At 43.3% G+C, this 19,581-nt stretch overlaps 1 protein-coding gene across 2 annotated transcripts in view; it reads left to right on the forward strand.

Annotated features, from left to right (window-relative positions):
• Window positions 1–19,581, forward strand: part of LOC143412345 (uncharacterized) — a 140,755-nt gene that overhangs the window by 6,693 nt on the left and 114,481 nt on the right. Inside the window, exons 2-4 of one of the 2 annotated variants that reach the window (XM_076888526.1) lie at window positions 2,220–2,295; window positions 4,054–6,416; window positions 16,995–18,005. The exons of the other annotated variant lie outside the window; for it this stretch is intronic. Of the exons in view, the coding sequence (XP_076744641.1) occupies window positions 2,278–2,295; window positions 4,054–6,411 (2,376 nt within the window). The 5' untranslated portion in view covers window positions 2,220–2,277 and the 3' untranslated portion in view covers window positions 6,412–6,416; window positions 16,995–18,005. Of the gene's footprint in view, window positions 1–2,219; window positions 2,296–4,053; window positions 6,417–16,994; window positions 18,006–19,581 lie in introns of those variants that run through there. 2 annotated transcript variants of the gene reach the window in all.

Below are 19,581 nucleotides of genomic sequence, written 5' to 3' on the forward strand. Positions count from 1 at the left end.
CTGATAACATTTACATTTACAATAATTGATTACACAGCGGTAGAGAGTAGACTTTATCAAAGTAGATGTCTTTCTGAAAGCGCTGTAACTAAGTTTAAGAATATAATCCACCCACTGTTATCATCTTCAATGACCTGTACCAACACAGAGCAGAGCAGCTATCTGAACGCTACCCCAACAGAGGTCGATTATCTTGTTAATAATTTCACCTCCTCACTACGTACGACTCTGGATACTGTAGCTCCTGTGAAAACGAAGGTCTCTAATCAGAAGTACCTGACTCCGTGGTATAATTCTCAAACACATACCCTAAAGCAGATGACTCGTAATCTGGAGAGGAAATGTCACAAATTTAGAGGATCATCATTTTGCCTGGAGAAATAGTTTGCTGCTTTATAAGAAAGCCCTCCGCAAAGCCAGAACATCTTACTATTCATCACTGATTGAAGAAAATAAGAACAACCCCAGGTTTCTCTTCAGCACTGTAGCCAGGCTGACAAACAGTCAGAGCTCTTTTGAGCCAACCATCCCTTTAACGTTAACTAGTAATGACTTCATGAACTTCTTCACAAATAAAATTTTTATCATTAGAGAAAAAATTACCAATAATCATCCCACAGATGTAATATTATCCACAGCTACTCTTAGTACCATTGATGTTAAGTTAGACTCTTTTTCTCCAATTGATCTTTCTGAGTTAACTTCAATAATTACTTCCTCCAAACCATCAACGTGTCTTTTAGACCCCATTCCTACAAAACTGCTTAAAGAAGTCCTGCCATTAATTAATTCTTCTATCTTAAATATGATCAACCTATCTCTAATGATCGGCTATGTACCACAGGCCTTCAAGCTATCATTAGAAGACATAGCATACATTTTCACTGCTATGCAGATGACACCCAGCTCTATCTGTCCATGAAGCCAGATGACACACACCAATGAGTTAAACTGCAGGAATGTCTTAAAGACATAAAGACCTGGATGGCCGCTAACTTTCTGCTTCTTAATTCAGATCAAACTGAGGTTATTGTACTCGGCCCTGAAAAGCTTATAAATATGGTATCTAACCAGATTCTTACTCTGGATGGCATTAACTTGGCCTCCAGTAACGCTGTGAGGAACCTTGGAGTCATTTTTGACCAGGACATGTCCTTCAACGCACATATTAAACAAATATGTAAGACTGCGTTCTTCCATTTGCGCAACATCTCTAAAATGAGAAATATCCTGTTTCAGAGTGACACTGAAAAACTAGTTCATGCATTTATTACTTCCAGGCTGGACTACTGTAATTCATTATTATCAGGATGTCCAAAAAACTCACTGAAAAGCCTTCAGCTAATCCAAAATGCTGCAGCAAGAGTCCTGACAGGGACTAGAAAAAGAGAGCATATTTCTCCTGTTTTGGCTTCCCTTCATTGGCTTCCTGTTAAGTCCAGAATTGAATTCAATATCCTGCTCCTCACATACAAGGTCTTAAATAATCAGGCCCCATCTTATCTTAATGACCTTGTAGTACCATATCACCCTATTAGAGCACTTCGCTCTCGCACTGCAGGCTTACTTGTTGTTCCTAGAGTATTTAAAAGTAGAATGGGAGGGAGAGCCTTCAGTTTTCAGGCCCCTCTTCTGTTGAACCAGCTTCTAGTTTGGATTCGGGAGACAGACACTATCTCTACTTTTAAGATTAGGCTTCAAACTTTCCTTTTTGCTAAAGCATATAGTTAGGGCTGGACCAGGTGACCCTGAATCCTCCCTTAGTTATGCTGCAATAGACGTAGGCTGCCGGGGGATTCCCATGATGCATTGAGTTTTTCCTTTCCAGTCACCTTTCTCACTCACTATGTATTAATAGACCTCTCTGCATTGAATCATATCTGTTATTAACCTCTGTCTCTCTTCCACAGCATGTCTTTATCCTGTCTTCCTTCTCTCACCCCAACCGGTCGCAGCAGATGCCCTCCCTGAGCCTGGTTCTGCCGGAGGTTTCTTCCTGTTAAAAGGGAGTTTTTCCTTCCCACTGTCGCCAAAGTGCTTGCTCATAGGGGGTCATATGATTGTTGGGTTTTTCTCTGTATCTATGAAGCGCCTTGAGGCGACTTTTGTTGTGATTTGGCGCTATATAAATAAAAATTGAATTGAATTGAATTTGAGCTTTCCATCACAGCTTCTTTTGGTCAAGGATGAAATACATATAAATATATTTTTTGTTCCAGCTGATCATCAGGAGGCGATGAGCCATTTAGACTCAGCTCAGCCACTACAGAGGAAACAATGACTTCAACCCAAAAGGTGAGCAAAAATATCTCTGTTATTGAAACTGTGTGCACGTCACAACTCTCATTGTAACTCATAATTGTAATGTGATAATATCACCAGAAGGTGGTGGTAACACACCTACGACGTGTTTGTTGACATCTTTGATTCCACTAATGGAGTTTCAGTTTGTTCCACGACTGCATTTAACTTGAGACTGACATGGCGGGAGCATATTGACCGGATTGAAACAAATGCAAAAAAGTTATTAATGTTATGAGGTGTGTAGCTGGGAGGGGTTGGGGAGCGAGCTCTTCTGCTTTGAAAAGACTTTACCAGGCATTAATTAGGTCGGTCTTTGATTATGGGTGTGTGGCATATGGTTCAGCAGCTCCCTATGTGTTGAGAAGTTTAGATGTTCTGCAATCGGAAGCCCTTAGAGTGTGCTGTGGAGCTTTTAAGACGTCTCCAGTTGGTGCCCTACAGGTGGAGATGGGAGAAATGCCCCTAGATCTTAGGAGGAAGCAAGTATCGGTGAATTACTGGGTTGATCTTGGTGGTCATGGTGACGCACATCCCACAAAGGAGGTACTTTTGGAATGCTGGGAGTATGGAAGAAGTCAGAAGGATCATTTTGGAAAGGTGGGGAATCAGTGGGCTAAGGAGTGTCAGGTGTATGAACTTAAAATATGTCCTGCAGTAGTGTTCTCTGTGGTTCCCCCATGATTATTGGAGACCCCTCCTGTGGACTCCTGTATTCATGTGTTCACGGATGGTGCTAAAAGTCCAGTTACTGGAAGTACAGGGTTTGGAATAGCAGTTCCGTCAAAAAATATTGGAATACACAGACGCACTTCAGATGGACTGGCAGTATACTCGGTTGAAATGGTAGCAATTTTGGTAGCATTGAAATGGGTAGAGTGTTCGAAAATCAGGCAGGTGGTAGTGTGTTCTGACTCGGCAGCTGTTCTTTCAAGTCTACAATCATTTTGTTCGAAGACAAGGCAGGGCATGCTGTATGCTATTCTGGAGACTATCAGCAGAATAAGGTGTTGTGGTGGCAATATTCACTTTCTTTGGCTGCCAGCTCATGTAGGGATCAATGGAAATGAAAAGGTGGATAGGTTGGCGAAAATAGGACTGAGATGGAATTTACAAGCAGCGGATCTGAAGCAAAAGGTATTGTTTGGAGGCAGGTTGTTCAGGAGTGGCAGAAGCGGTGGGATTCAGGGAGTACGGGCAGGCAATTGTATCATCTTAAGAGGGAGGTGGCAGTGAGTAGGTTTTATGGGGGTAATAGGAGAGATGAGGTGGTCATTACCAGGCTTAGACTGGGACATTGTGCATTGAATAAAACACTACAGATGATAGGAGAACATGAGACGGGGCTTTGTGGAGTGTGCCAGGAGGAGATGGAGACAGTAGAGCATGTAATACCCTTACACCGCAGTAAGGGTTATGATGTGCAGAGGAAAGTTCTGCAGAATAGATTGAAGGAGTGGGGAATTGGGGAATTTAATCTGAAGAGTGTGTTGGAGGGTAGTAGGGCACAGGTGAGGGAACTGGTGGGGTTTCTGAAGGATATAGGTGTTTATGAAAGAGTGTAGGGTTTTTTTTGTTTTTTGTTTTTTGTTTTGATACAGCTTGTAAACTCACTGTCTGACCCATACTCCAGAACAGTAAGAGGTGGTAATGCTCCTTTACGTTGGATGTCAACCGCCGTTAAACACAAAGAAGAAGAAGAAGTAGACTGCATTTCACTCACTGCCTCTGTTTGTATCTCTGTCACTGCAGGACCAACATGGAGCGAGAAGTCAGCGCTCTCAGGAGGCCGACAAACCTCACAGAAGAAAGGGAGAGAAAACATACAGCTGTGATGAGCGTGGGAAGGATTTTACCAAGGCTGAACACCTGAAAACACACCAACTCATCCACAGTGGAGTTAAACCGTACAGCTGTGACTTGTGTGGAAAATCTTTTACCCTGGCTGGAAACTTAAAAAAACACAAAATCATCCACAGTGGAGTTAAAGCATACACCTGTGACTTGTGTGGAAAATCTTTTACCCAGGCTGGAAGCTTAAAAACACACCAACTCATCCACAGTGGAGTTAAAGTGTACACCTGTGACTTGTGTGGAAAATCTTTTACCCTGGCTGGAAACTTAAAAACACACCAACTCATCCACAGTCGATATAAAGTGTACACCTGTGACTTGTGTGGAAAATCTTTTACCCAGGCTTTTAGCTTACAAACACACCAACTCATCCACAGTGGAGTTAAAGCGTACACCTGTGACTTGTGTGGAAAATCTTTTACCTGGGCTGGAAGCTTTAAAAGACACCAACTCACCCACAGTGGAGTTAAAGCATACAACTGTGACTTGTGTGGAAAATCTTTTACCCAGGCTGGAAGCTTAAAAGCACACCAACTCATCCACAGTGGAGTTAAGGCATACACCTGTGACTTGTGTGGAAAATCTTTTACCCAGGCTGGAAGCTTGAAAACACACCAACTCATCCACAGTCGATATAAAGTGTACACCTGTGACTTGTGTGGAAAATCTTTTAACCACACTGGAAGCTTAAAAAGACACCAACTCATCCACAGTGGAGTTAAAGCGTACACCTGTGACTTGTGTGGAAAATCTTTTACCCACGCTGGAAGCTTACAAACACACCAACTCATCCACAGTGGAGTTAAAGCGTACACCTGTGACTTGTGTGGAAAATCTTTTACCCACGCTGGAAGCTTGCAAACACACCAACTCATCCACAGTGGAATTAAAGCGTACACCTGTGACTTGTGTGGAAAATCTTTTACCCACGCTGGAAGCTTAAAAAGACACCAACTCATCCACAGTGGAGTTAAAGCGTACACCTGTGACTTGTGTGGAAAATCTTTTACCTGGGCTGGAAGTTTAAAAAGACACCAACTCATCCACAGTGGAGTTAAAGCATACACCTGTGACTTGTGTGGAAAATCTTTTACCCAGGCTGTTAGCTTAAAAACACACCAACTCATCCACAGTGGCGTTAAAGCATACACCTGTGACTTGTGTGGAAAATCTTTTACCTGGGCTGGAAGCTTACAAACACACCAACTCATCCACAGTGGGGTTAAAGCGTACACCTGTGACTTGTGTGGAAAATCTTTTTCCCACGCTGTTAGCTTAAAAAGACACCAACTCATCCACAGTGGCGTTAAAGTATACACCTGTGACTTGTGTGGAAAATCTTTTAACCGCACTGGAAGCTTAAAAAGACACCAACTCATCCACAGTGGCATTAAAGCGTACACCTGTGACTTGTGTGGAAAATCTTTTACCTCGGCTGGAAGCTTAAAAGCACACCAACTCATCCACAGTGGAGTTAAAGCATACACCTGTGACTTGTGTGGAAAATCTTTTACCCAGGCTGTTAACTTACAAACACACCAACTCATCCACAGTGGAGTTAAGGCATACACCTGTGACTTGTGTGGAAAATCTTTTACCTGGGTTGGAAGCTTAAAAACACACCAACTTATCCATAGTGGCGTTAAAGCATACACCTGTGACTTGTGTGGAAAATCTTTTACCCAGGCTGTTAACTTACAAACACACCAACTTATCCACAGTGGAGTTAAAGCATACACCTGTGACTTGTGTGGAAAATCTTTTACCCAGGCTGTTAGCTTACAAACACACAAACTCATCCACAGTGGAGTTAAAGCATACACCTGTGACTTGTGTGGAAAATCTTTTACCCACGCTGGAGGCTTAAAAACACACCAACTCAGCCACAGTGGAGTTAAGGCGTACAGCTGTGATCAGTGTGGTAAAGCTTTTGCTCGCCATACCTACTTACAGCATCATCAAGTTATCCACTCCGGATTTAAGGCGTACAGCTGCCACATTTGTGGAAAAACCTTCCGCTGGCTAAGTAGCCGAAATATTCACCTCCGCATTCACACTGGAAATGACGTTTACTGCTGTGACCAGTGTGGTAAACTGTTTGTGAAATATAAAGACTTACAACACCATATGTTTACCCACACTGTTGGGAGACCTTATAAATGTGACGTTTGTGATAAGACCTTTAAAGCTCCACGTTACCTTAAAATCCACCAACAGATCCACACCAGAAAGAAACTGCAAGTGCAGTTACTGTGAGTTATGTATGTATATTGTTATCTTCTTATTTAAGACTGACTTTTTGGATCAACTCTTCGCATTAAATTGTGTTCGCATGTAGGGCTGCGCCATATTATACCCTTCACGGTAATACCGGTACAATGCTAGGCAACGATAAGAAAATGAAATATTGCGGTAGAATATGGGTAGACCGTGCATGCGCAGTGACGAAAAAGCACGGTGGTAATTGAGAATGAGAATGGGGGGGAAAGCAGATTGTTGAGTGAAACGGATGAACCAGAATTAGTTTGTAAAAATGGTGCAACTTAACTGGTGTGGTGTTTGTTCGTCAGATAGACAACAAAGCACATTTTTTTTGCACTAAGGTGCTTGTAAATCTGGGAGTAATCTGGGTCCTAAACTCCTTTAAGGTCCCGAAGTCAAACGAATATCACTAGGAGTTAAAAACTGTCTAAATTCTTCCATCTTTAATAAAACAATCAGCGCTGTTGCTTTACCAGGTGTAACTATGATGTTTAACACCCAGGCATCCATGAAAACAGAATTCATTACATTTAGCAGAGTTAGAAGTTAGCAGGAAGTTAGCGGAAGTTAGCTCGCTAGTTTCGCTAGTTACCTAAGCATGATATAGCATGTTCTGACTGAGAGATTTCTGAAAAAAATCTAACGTACAGCTCTGCTATCACTTCCAACATAAATGAAGACAGGAAACAAAACAGCAGTGACGTTTGTAGGGTTACTGAAGTTTGGCTAGCTGGTATGTAATGTGCTACATGATCGCTAGCGACACAGCTATGTTAGCATAACATAAACAGAAAAGCTGGAGGATGAACGCTAACACTTTTCCACTCAATAAAAGTTAACGTGAAGGTTCCTGATGGTTAGAGACAAATGCAATCGCATGGCAGGATGCTGTAAACAGACCAAACTTCAGTCAGGAGAACAACTAAGATAATCCATCCACAATATGAGGTTAGTCATTAATATACTGCAACAAGAATCAGAATCAGAAACTTTATTGTCATTGTCACAAGAACAATGAAATTAAGAATGGTCCCCGATCATTGCATCATCCCTAGCAATATCAAAATATAAATAAAACAATAAAATTCAATAAATAAAATAGATAGAATACTTAAAATACTAATAAGACGTAACAGTAAAACATTCACATACATTCCCACACACATGCTTCAGACCGTGCATAGATTAACACAAGAGTGGCGTGATGGACATTTTTTTGTAGTACTCAGATGTGTTATTGCAGTTGGATAACAACTGTGTTTGAGTCTGTTAGTCCTTGAGCTGATTGCCCTGTACCGTCTGCCTGAGGGCAACAGTTCAAACAGGGAGTGGCCAGGATGTGAGGTGTCTTTTATGATATTTTGGGCCTTTTTAAAACAGTGGACGTTGTGTAGAACTTCCAGTGTGGGGAGAGAGCAGCCAGTGATCTTTTGGGCGGTGTTAATGATCCCTTGGAGTGCTTTCCATGAACAACATGAGAATAGAGCAGCTGTGATAGAATACAGAATTAATGAATCAATGGTACAGAAGTAGAGGAAGCAAGAAGAATGAGTTGAATAGTTTGATTTATCTGACTGCTTTGTTTCGCTTAATGTGCCTAATAATCCCATGCACCTTGTGGTCCGAAAAATACATATTTGACTTTTTTATTTGGCACACTGCAGTTTAATGTAGCAAAGCACCTCTTTTTAACTTCAGTGGATGTTATACATGGTTATGCTCAGGATATGTCAGCCCATTTCTACTGGAAATGCCTTTTGGTTAAACTTTCAGAAAGGAATTTGCATTTGCACTGTTAAATATTTATATAGCTTTAATACACATAAAAAACAGCTGCTTGTTTAAGTAAAATAAATGGATGTTTGGGGGTTTTTTTGCACTGTATTTATTTGCCCAAGAGTAAGTTTGCTAATGATGTTGGTTGAAGCTAATAGAAGCAGTCACGAGAACTAAATAATAGCGTTGTTTTAACGGCACCCTCATCATAGTGCTCTCAAATGCAGCAGCAATCCATTTACTCAAAGTCATAACAGATAGAAAGCAAGGCAGTAGCCTGTGTTCAGAAAAACCCAAAAACATTTTATTCAAATATAATAACCACAATGGTGGAGAGGGAAATAAAGAGAAACTGGCTTCTTTTTCCAGTATAACCATGTTTACAGGCTGTTCTAGTGTTTATGTTTTACACGCTTGTCCAAACAACAAATAAGTTAAATTTCAAAAGGTCTTTTCCAGCGAACATAAGAAGAAAATAAAAGTCTGGCGTAGAGTTAAGTCTTCAGTGTGATTTAGTGCATCTCAAATAAATGAATAATCCAAAAAGTATTGTTAGGATTTAAATATATATATATTCTTAATGCTTATTTTCTGATTAGATTGTTTCATGTATTTTAATAATAGAGGCCTTTATAAACCAGGCCCAGAGGTGACAAAGATCTAGGTCGGAAGGTGACAAGTTGCCCTGGCAACAGACTTTAGAAAGGAGAAGTAAAAAAAAGAGGAAGTTTAGTGCAGAGCTGCACCTGAAATCTGACACAAAGAAAGAGGAACTGAGTAAACTGAGGGTGTGTGTGTGACGTGCAGCGGAAATATATATAACCATGCTGGCTGCTACTGCTTTCAGACCTGAGCGTGTGTGTTCATGTGTTCGGGTCTCCGTTTCCGGAAATGTAAAATAAAGATAATTTTTTTCAGCTTTCTTTGCTGCCAAAAGAATTCAAAGAACGAAATTTATAGTATCTTTATTAATACTGGAACAAACAAGCAAATAAGGTAAAATATTCCCTCCCAACAAAACGTTTAAAAACATACAAATTTGACAGGAAATCTATCTGCACCTTCCAGTGTGCAATGTGGCAATAAGTTCGCTCATGTTTGGACTTCTTCTGTGTTCCGCAAATCAGTCCGTGGATGATTACATTGCTCCGCCCATCAAAAAGTCTACGCATGCGCGAATATCTCAGTTAGTGGACTGACGATTGTTGGTTGGAAAATTTTTACATTTCACCCAACCTTACTGGGTAGTCTAAAGAGCACTGAAAGGAAGGCAACTGGACTTCCTTGAAGATGTTTCAACTATCTTCCGAGAAGCTTCTTTGGTCCTAAGAGCAATTAGGTCGGTTTACCAGGTCCCAATTCAATTTGATTTTGACTCTATCAGAAATATTATTCTTATATTATAATATTATAATTATGATCATATAGCTTGGATATATATAGTGTAGCCCTGACAGAGCCCATCACCCACTGGGAACGAGTCCTTATTGCCGGCAATGCGAACCAAGCTCTTGCAACGGTTGTATAGGGATCGAATGGCCCGTAGCAATGGGCCAGACACCCCATACTCCCGCAACACCTCCCACAGGACACCCCAAGGGATTGTTCCTCCTGTATCCGAGGTTCGACTAGCGGACGAACTCTCCTTTCCAGCACCCTGGCATAGACTTTCCCAGGGAGGCTGAGGAGTGTGATCCCCTGTAGTTGGAACACACCCTACGGTCCCACTTCTTAAAGATGGGGACTACCACCCCGGTCTGCCAGTCCACAGGTACTGCCCCTGATCTCCACGCAACATTGCAGAGGCGTGTCAACCAGGACAGCCCTACATCATCCAGAGCCTTCAGGAACTCAGGGCGGACCTCATCAACACCAGGGGCTCTGCCACCAAGGAGTTGTTTAACTGCCTCAGTGACCTCGCCCCCGGAAATTGGCGGGTCATTCCCCTCATCCCCAGACTCTGCTTCCTCCTCGGAAGACGTGTCAGTGGGATTAAGGAGGTCCTCGAAGTATTCCTTCCACCGCCTGAAAATTTTCTCAGTCGACGTCAGCAGCGTTCCTCCAGCACTATACACAGTGCAGGTAGAGCACCGCTTTCCCCTCCTGAGACGCCTGACGGTTTGCCAAAATCTCTTCGAGGCAGTCCAAAAGTCTTTTTCCATGGCCTCTCCGAACTCCTCCGAACTGTTGAAGCTCTGCCGGAGGTGTGCGTGTGTGATCTCGCGGACTGGGGCCTCTGCTAGATGTTCCCAGCACACCCTCACTATGCGTTTAGGTGCACCAGGTCTGTCCAGCGTCCTCCCCCGCCACCTGATCCAACTCACCACCAGGTGGTGATCAGTTGACAGCTCAGCCCTTCTCTTTACCCGAGTGTCCAGAACATATGGTTGCAGGTCTGGTGATACGATTACAAAATTGATCATCGACCTACGGCCTAGAGCGTCCTGGTGCCACGTGCACTCTTATGTTCGAACAAGGTGTTCGTTATGGCCAATTTGTGATTAGCACAGAAGTCCAATAACAAAGCACCACTCGGGTTCAGATCAGGGAGGCTGTTCCTCCCAATCACGCCCCTCCAGGTCTCGCTGTCGTTACCCACGTGAGCATTGAAGTCTCTAGGTGGAGCACCTTCCAGCACCCCCCCATGGACTAAGGCACCACCAGACACTCGCCTTGGGCACCTTCCCCGGGCCTGGCTCCAGGGCGGGGCCCCGGTAACCCTATCCCGGGCGGGTTAACTGTTCGCTCGATGTTCTTTTCATAAGGGTCTTCTGAATCGCTCTTTGTCTGGTCCCTCACCCAGGACCAATTTGCCATGGGAGACCCTACCAGGGGGCAAAAGCCCCCAGACAACATATCCCCTGGGATCCCTGGGACACACAAACCCCTCCACCACGCTAAGGTAGCGATTCAAGGAGGAGATTTTCCAATTGGCTAAAAATTACAGGGGAGAGGGATGCTGCTAGCTAGCCAGTCCTGTATAATATGGCCTTAAAGCGAGCAAAAAAAGGTAATTCCTGGACTTTTATGCCAATTTGGACAGAAGACTGGGGTTTTGTGCAACAGAAAGATCATGCTATATGTGCCCTTTGCCTTGAGAGTGTTGGTTGCCAGACCTCCAATGTTAAACAACAGTTTGAGATGAAAGATCAAGAAGCTTCAAGTATGAGGCAGAGAAAGTTGAATCAATTACACGTGCTGTGTCAAGATATGAGAAGCAAGCAAGTACTCTTGCACATTTTTACAGCTGCTAAACATCATGGACCATAAGTAAGTTTTCGTATTGGGCAGTGCATTGCTAAACATGGAGAGCTGTTTACAGACGGAGAATTTATTAAGGAGGCTTTTCTCTCAAGCTCAGAGATGTTATTTAATGGGCTTCCAAACAAAGATGCAATTAAAGCAAGGATTCAAGACATACCTGCATCAGCCAGAACTGTGGAATGATACATCCAGGAAATAGGTAACAATGTCAGAGCCCAACAAACAGCTGCTTTGAAAGAAGCCCAGGTGTTTAGTGTAGCTTTGGACAAAAGCGTTGATATCAGTGAGGTTCCACGTTTGGCTGTTCTGGTAAGATCCTGTGATGTGGAAGTACAAGAGGAACTCTTCTGCTTAACCCCGATGCCTGAAAAAACGTGATGTGGGGTGTGGTGAGGCGTGGTCGGCGACGCCGTGCAGGTCTGCAATCACGTCCGCCGTGTGAAAACACGCTCTAAATGATGATCTGTGGTCCCGCCATGCCTTATTCACACCACGTGAGGGTATTGGCAAGGTTTTTAAGGAGTGTTTTGATGAGCGAGGCATTGGCATTACATTGTGCTGTGACAAATAATGATGCACCAGCCATTGCTGGAAAACACAGGGGTGCTGTTACCTTAATTGAGGAACAAGTTGGTCATCTCATCATTAAACAACACTGAATAAAAGAGTTAGAAAACCTTTGTGCCAAGATGTCAAATTCAGATCTTCATGACGCCATGGCCACAGTGGCAAAAATCGTGAACTTTATAGTTAAGCAATCTGCTTTGACACCGCCAATTCCAGTCTGTGCTCGAGGAGATGGATAGCTCATGCATAGACATCCCACTCCACTGTGCTATCAGATGGCATAGCTGTGGAAATGTTCTGGAACGATTTGTGGATTGTTTTGATGTGGTTAGAAAAAATCCTGGCAGAAAAGGTGCAAAGCCGTCCGAAGTCAGAGACCAGAATTGGGTTGAAAAATGGGACACTTCAGCGAGTTACAAAATGTGATCCCCAGATAACACAACTGGCAAATACAAAGCAGCGGCAGGGATCACATTAACCTGCAAATCCCAACATAACTCTTCCAAAATTATTAGACACCCAAGCAATGGCACTGGATTCGCTACTGACGCCAGGTGAACTCCAGGAAGCTCTGATAAATATGCCCAATCATAAGGCTCCAGGTCCAGACGGTTTTTCAACAGATTTTTACAAAGAATTCTGGACGATTGTGGCACCAGCTTTTCACAGGATGTTGCAGGAAATCAAAGAAAATGGTAGACTACCACCATATATGAACTCTGCAAATATCAGTCTCTTACTAAAACCAGGCAAAGACCCTGTATTTCCTTCAAGCTATCGTCCAATATCCCTTATTAATGTAGACCTTAAAATAATCTGCAAAGCTCTCTCAAAAAGATTAGAGAAAATAACCCCCCTTTTAATTCATCCTGACCAAACTGGTTTCATAAAAGGTAGGCACTCATCAACAAATACACGTAGATTACTTAATTTAATAGACCACTCATGCAGTAAAAACATTGAAACCATAATCTTTTCTTTAGATGCAGAAAAAGCATTTGACAGAGTTAACTGGAAATTTCTATTTGCAACTTTACACAAATTTGGTTTTGGATCCTCTTTCATAAACTGGTTAAAAATATTATATAATTCCCCAACAGCTTGTGTCAGAACAAATGACCAAACATCCTCCAGCTTCCCTCTCTTGAGGGGTACCAGACAGGGATGCCCACTCTCCCCTTCACTGTTTGTAATTTTTATTGAGCCAGCAGCAATTAGACAGGCTACAACAATTACGGGCATAAAATGTAAGAATGTAGAACATAAAATCAGCCTTTATGCGGATGATGTGTTACTTTTTCTCCAAAATTCACAAACCAATCTCTCTGGGGTAATTGCATTGATAAATTCTTTCTCAAGTGTCTCAGATTATTCAATTAACTGGTTGAAATCAACAGTTCTTCCGATTAATTGCTCCTTCCATAAATTCTTCTCCTTCCCCACTGCAATCTGGAAATATAAAATATTTAGGTATTAATGTCTCTCCTAAGCTTTCACACTTAACTAAATTAAACCACATCCCACTTCTAAAGAAAGTAGAAGGCGATCTGACTAGATGGAAATCTTTACCCATATTACTCATGGGAAGGGTCGCCGCTATAAAAAAGATGGTCTTGCCAAAAATAAACTATTTATTTTCAATGATCCCAAATAAGCCATCACAAGATTGGTTCAGATCTCTAGACTCGTATATTTCTAAATTCCTTTGGAAAGATAAACCCCCACGTATCAGCTTAAAAACACTACAAAAGACCAAGGATAAAGGAGGATTAGATCTGCCAAACTTTAATCACTATTTTTTAGCCAATAGGCTTCAGTTCATCTGTTTGAGTACTTGTTTGAGTACTTACGATTGTTTTGTTTTTTTGTTGTTGTTTTTTTGTACTTTTCATATTTTACATTTATATTTATTATTGAAACTTGCACCAAGGGAGCGGCACTCCAATTTCGTTGTACTCTGTACAATGACAATAAAGGCTATTCTATTCTATTCTATCTCTAGATGGTTTAAACACACCCTCTTAGATGAACCTTGGATAGATGTAGAACAGGCACTATGTAATAATCTAGAAATTTCATACCTACCATTTTTCAGCTCAAACATCAAACGACATGACTGCTTTAAAAGCATCAACATCAGCTCTTCTCTGACAGCATGGTGGGAGATTCTAAAAATGACAGAGTCTTCATTAATCCCATGCAAACGTACACCTATCTGGAACAATCCGGACATATTACAAAACAATAATATGATAAACTTTCCAGTTTGGAATTTCAAATGAATTAAATACTTGGAACATATATTGGAAGGAACAAACTTTATTTCATTTGACAGACTAGTTACACAATATGGGATCAACAAGAAACGATTTTTGGAATATCAACAAATTAAATCCATAGTAAAAAGAAATGTAATCCTAGTGAAGCTGAATTACAAACACCATCGAGTGTGGTACAATTTTTTAGTCTAAAACCCCCCAAATTATTGTCTAATATATACAGAACACTTTCTAAAATAGATGAATCAATATCCCTTCCTTGCAAAATGGGAAGCAGATTTATCGATCAGCTTAGACCAAAACCTTTGGTCTCAGATATGCTTAAAAACCTTTCAATGGATCAGCAATCCTAGTTTTCAATTAATACAATACAAAATATTACATAGAGTGCAATATACTGGTCATGGGATGTTCAAGATGGGCTATACGCTGTGAAGATCAGAGAAATATTTTACTGCTATTGTTCATGGTCATCATCACTACCATTGCATTAATAACATTAATAACATAATCTACAGCATTGATATTGTATTCAGATGTTTAAACATATTGGCACCCAATTAACTTTTATTACAGGTGCAGTTATAACCACTTTAAAGTGTTGAGTTAAATCTATAATCTTAAATGCTTTTGAATGCTTCATAATGTTAAAAGTTTATATGCAGATTATATTGCATTATAAAAGAAAGCCCTAACTCTGAGTACACTCTGTGCCAAAGTAGACAGGAAACGTAGGCTTTTACAGAGTGTGCTTGTGAAAGTGAAACTAAAGCAGAGTCTAAGTGTGAGTTACTTTGAGAAGCTGTTGGGAGGATGCTATTTGAATAATCAGGTTATTCATTATTATCTTTTATTCATTTATATCTTTTTATTAAGCTTTGAGTAGTGGCATTCATTTACAGCATTTATTCAATATATTACATCTATATATAGTAGGGGTGCAACGATACACAAAATTCACGGTTCGGTTCGGTTCGATACTTTGGTGTCACGGTTCGATATTTTTTCGATACAAAAAAATGTTCATGCATTTTTAATTTGTCATTTATTAAAATTATAAATATATATTTTAACTCAAAAGTACAGTTTTTAAATTTAACCCTAACCCTTGTGCGTGTTTTTTATTTTGACAGCGAATGCGCACCTGCGGACCACTTATGTGCAGCCCTGGTTATTTAGCTCGTCATATCGCAGCCACAGAAATTCTTTTGTCCATGAAACCATAAAGCTGCACTTTCTTTTTGCCTTATAGTCTGATTTGTCATAACTTCTCCTGCTGCTTTTACACACGCACTCACATAAGCTCAGCGATTCTCTGCGCGATCAACCTCTCACATGTTTAAGCTTGCTGCGGGAGATTTCACTTGTCATGTTTGCATAGTAAGCTAACGATTAATAAGACGATGTCAGAGGAATTGGTGCACAAATTATCATCACTCACAGATCAGTACTGTCGCTCTCTATACACAGTTCGCACGATTGCAAAGTGAAAGCAAAAAAACGAGCGCAAATTCAAACGCGACTTCAATATGTCACATATTGACAGTGGCTCACCGATGCCAATGACATAATTACCCAGCTACATTTCTGAAAGAATGCAAAAGCATTGACATATATTTTTCCTACAATAGCCCGACGGGCAGGGCAGAGATAGATTTTGGTAGCCCGACTGAAAAAATCGCTAGCTCCGGGACGTCAGGCTAGCGATATTGCAAGCCCTGTATCTGATTGAGGAATCACTCATCTTTGGAAAAGAGAGTTTATTACAGAGAAATGGCTCTTTCCAAAATAAAAGCTATACTATCTGCTTCTTCTGGGCTATATTCTCAGCAGCATAAGGAGAATCATGTGCTAACAGCTGTCTAAATGACTCGGCTAAAGTTTGTAGCATGCATGCTTGTTGTTTTTGTCTTTGCACTAGGATGATGTCGGTGTAAATGTGCAGTCATATTCGTTGTGTTCCCACTAGTGCTTTCAGGTTAATCTCGTTGAAATGACCTTAACGCCACAACACGGCAAATCTCCATTAACGAGCTACCGCCGATCGCTCTGTGCATGGGGCTAGACGGCCAACACGTTAACGAGCTAACTGCGCTAGCACACTAGTTCACACCAATGTAATTGAGCATTGCATGGCACATCCAACATACTGTTTTACTTTAGTCCATGACTCGCTTACCTTCAGGGTCATACGTCACATGAAAACCAAAATAATTCCAAACACCAGATCTGAATGAGGGTGGGGGAGGTGCCCTGCGCTCTTCCTTCTGACTATGCTGTCTGTGTTGAGCGCTCAGTGGATCTGCGCTGGACAGTGCAGCCTAGGCGGAGTAGTCGAACACAGATTCACTGAGCGCTCAACACAGACAGCATCGTCAGAAGGAAAATTGATAAAATAAATTACAAATGTTGTATTGTTCGATACATATGCGTACCGAACCGAAAGCACTGTATCGAACGGTTCAATATCGATACGAATATCGTTGCACCCCTAATATATAGTTATAGTAAACTGCTACACATCTGAGAGTGGCCTCTGTCTGGTTGTGAGCGTTAGTGGGTGAGGTGAGAGGTGACACAGAGTGCCAATTGAGGTCAGGACACACACACACATACACACTGTAGGTAGGCTTATGTTCTAGGTGAGAGTTCAGACATATTTTGCTTGTAACTGCATTTTTGTGCGTGCAGAATTTCTAGTTTGTTGCAGAGCATGGCCCGAGGTTTTGGAGAAGCGAGAGCGAGCTACCGGAAGCACCTGGCGTGGAGGCGAAGAAGATGCTCTTTCAAACAGTGTTAAAGTCGTTAACGGAGCATTTGTGGTTTTGAAACTTATGCATGTGATGATGCATGAGGGGGCGTCATAAAATTAAACCCTGATGGTATAAAACAACTGCTTGTGTATTGTTAGGGAGATCGATGCTGTCTGAGTACAGTGTTCATCTCCCACACGTGTGTTCATTAAAATCATCATTTGACTCCACCCGGCCGGATCAGTGTTTTATTTTGGAATTCCTCCTGTATCCCTCCTCAATATTTGAACCCTTAACAACGCCTTCCAACAACTGCTCACACTGTCTAGCAAATACACCGGACAATTACATCCACGCTCTTTGGTTCTGTCCACCAGTTCAGAAGTTTTGGCGCAAGATATGTGAAGACTTATCAAAGTGTCTGAAATGTAACATTCCAGCCTCCCCTTTAGTATGCGTGCTGGGCAACTTGGATGAGGTCACTGCAGAAATAAACATGTTGTTTTTACGGCCCTATGCATTGCCAAGAAAATGGTCCTCATTAACTGGAAAAATAAAAATAATCCTAATTCTAACCAATATAAAAACCATCTAATAGATCACATTAGTCTTGATACAGCCTCTGCCATCACATTTGATCAATCCCTTTGGGCTCCTTTGATCGGCTTCATCACCTAGTGGGGGTGGGGGGTCATGGTTTGGTCCTGCCTTCGCTATTGTGGTTGATATGGGGGTAGGGACGGCCTTAGGACGTCTGGGGAGTCCCTAGGGACGTTTCCCTAGAGGGACTAACCTGGGGGATGTGGCCATGACCTGGTTAGGGGCTCTGGTGGCTCTTAGATGGTGTTTTCCTTGTGGCTGCATACAGCGGAGATGGGGGAGGGTCTGTGCTGGCGGATGTTGGTTACTGGCCTGGTAGCCTGGCTGCTGCTGGGTGGGTCCGAGATGGGCGTGGAGGCTTGGGGGTCTGGGGGTGCTCGGCCCCCGGTCTGGGGTGCTGGCTGGGGCTTGGGGGCTTGGGTCCTGGCTGTTGTGTCGCCAGAGCTGTGGGTGGGTGGGTGCAGGTGGGGCTTAGCCCCAGTGCAGGGGACCTCTGATGCATCGGTCCAACTAGGGGGCTCTCTAACTGGTGGGGAGGCTGTTATATCTTTGCAGGTGGTCTCCTCTCTACAGGAGCTCACTCTGCAGGTGGGGGAGAGATATAGGAGAGGTGGAGAATGAACTCAACCTGGATGTCTATTGTGTTGTGTAGTTCGGGAGATGATTGGATGATGGGGTGCAGTTTTCTCCCGGGTGGAGTCGGGTGGGCTCCCCCGGACTCTGTGGGGCTGGGCGCTGCTGCTGCTGTGGGCCCCGGTCCGGATGGGCCTGGGCCCCTTTGCCCTTCCCTCCCCATCTCCAGCTGCCTCCCTCTTCCCGCTCCACCACAATCACCCACACATTCAGGGCCTTGGGTTAAAGGTGTGTCACCAGGGTGCAGGGGAGGCATCCCCCCCTCTGTCCCCTTCTGGCTGCCTCTGCCTCAATTTTATCCCACAACTTAGACATTCACATTACTCACACTCTCATTACACATACATATAGGATCTTGGGGGTGGGCACGCTACACTGTTTCCAAATTACCATCAGGGTGTACAACCTCACCCCTGGCGTCGTTGCCCACCTCCCAATTTTAAATACATGTAGACATTGAGAGCTAGCAGGAGGGGCTGTGCGCTTACCTGCTGCTCTCTGGCAGGTAGCTCCATGCCCTCCTTGGTTTTAAATGCACCTTAGAACACACATGCATCAACACTACAATGAGCGGGTGGAGGGAGGTTTGGAGTCTTCTCTCACCCCCGTTCTCTGCGGCCTGCTGGAGCGGGGGGGGGCTAGGAGGAGTTGGCTGTCCGACTGCGGTCTGGAATGTGGGGCCTCCCTGCTGCTGCCGAGCCGGGGCAGTCTGCTTCTCTCCACCCCAGGGAAAAGGGTTACACTACCTGGGTCTTGGTGCAGTTTCCCCCTCCGGGGGCAAGGGTACCTAGCCCTGGGGCTTAGAGTACGCTTGGGGAGTGTGATTGTGTGTACAGCGTCTCTCAATGTCTGTCTCCACGTTGGGTGAATGTTGAGTGCATATTAGAGCATGAGGGTGGGAATGGATGTTTGTTTCTGTGTGTGCCTGTATGTCTGTGTCTATATGTCAGGTCAGGTATCAGACGCCACCTCTCTGGGGACATCTCAGGCCCTCCAAGGTATGGAGGCCTATCTCCCCCCACCACTTCCCCTGTCAGTGGCAGACGCCCGCAGACATCGGTGCCTGGGGATGGGCGTCCAGGTACACACCGGCTCACTCCTTGGTGGCTGCTTGTCGGGGCCTGGAGCCTGGGGCTCGGTCACTCAGGCACAGCTGGCTGCCGGCGGAGCTCCCGGGCACATCACTGCAACTCCCCCTGGCTTCTGCTCCGCGGCTGCTGAGTGAGCCCTCATCTGGGACTCTCCTCAGCTCTTTCTGGGATAGTGGCACAGCTGCCCCTCTGTTGGTCTTC

This window comes from Maylandia zebra, linkage group LG9, assembly GCF_041146795.1.
Source record: "Maylandia zebra isolate NMK-2024a linkage group LG9, Mzebra_GT3a, whole genome shotgun sequence".
NCBI classification, from domain to species: Eukaryota; Metazoa; Chordata; class Actinopteri; order Cichliformes; family Cichlidae; genus Maylandia; species Maylandia zebra.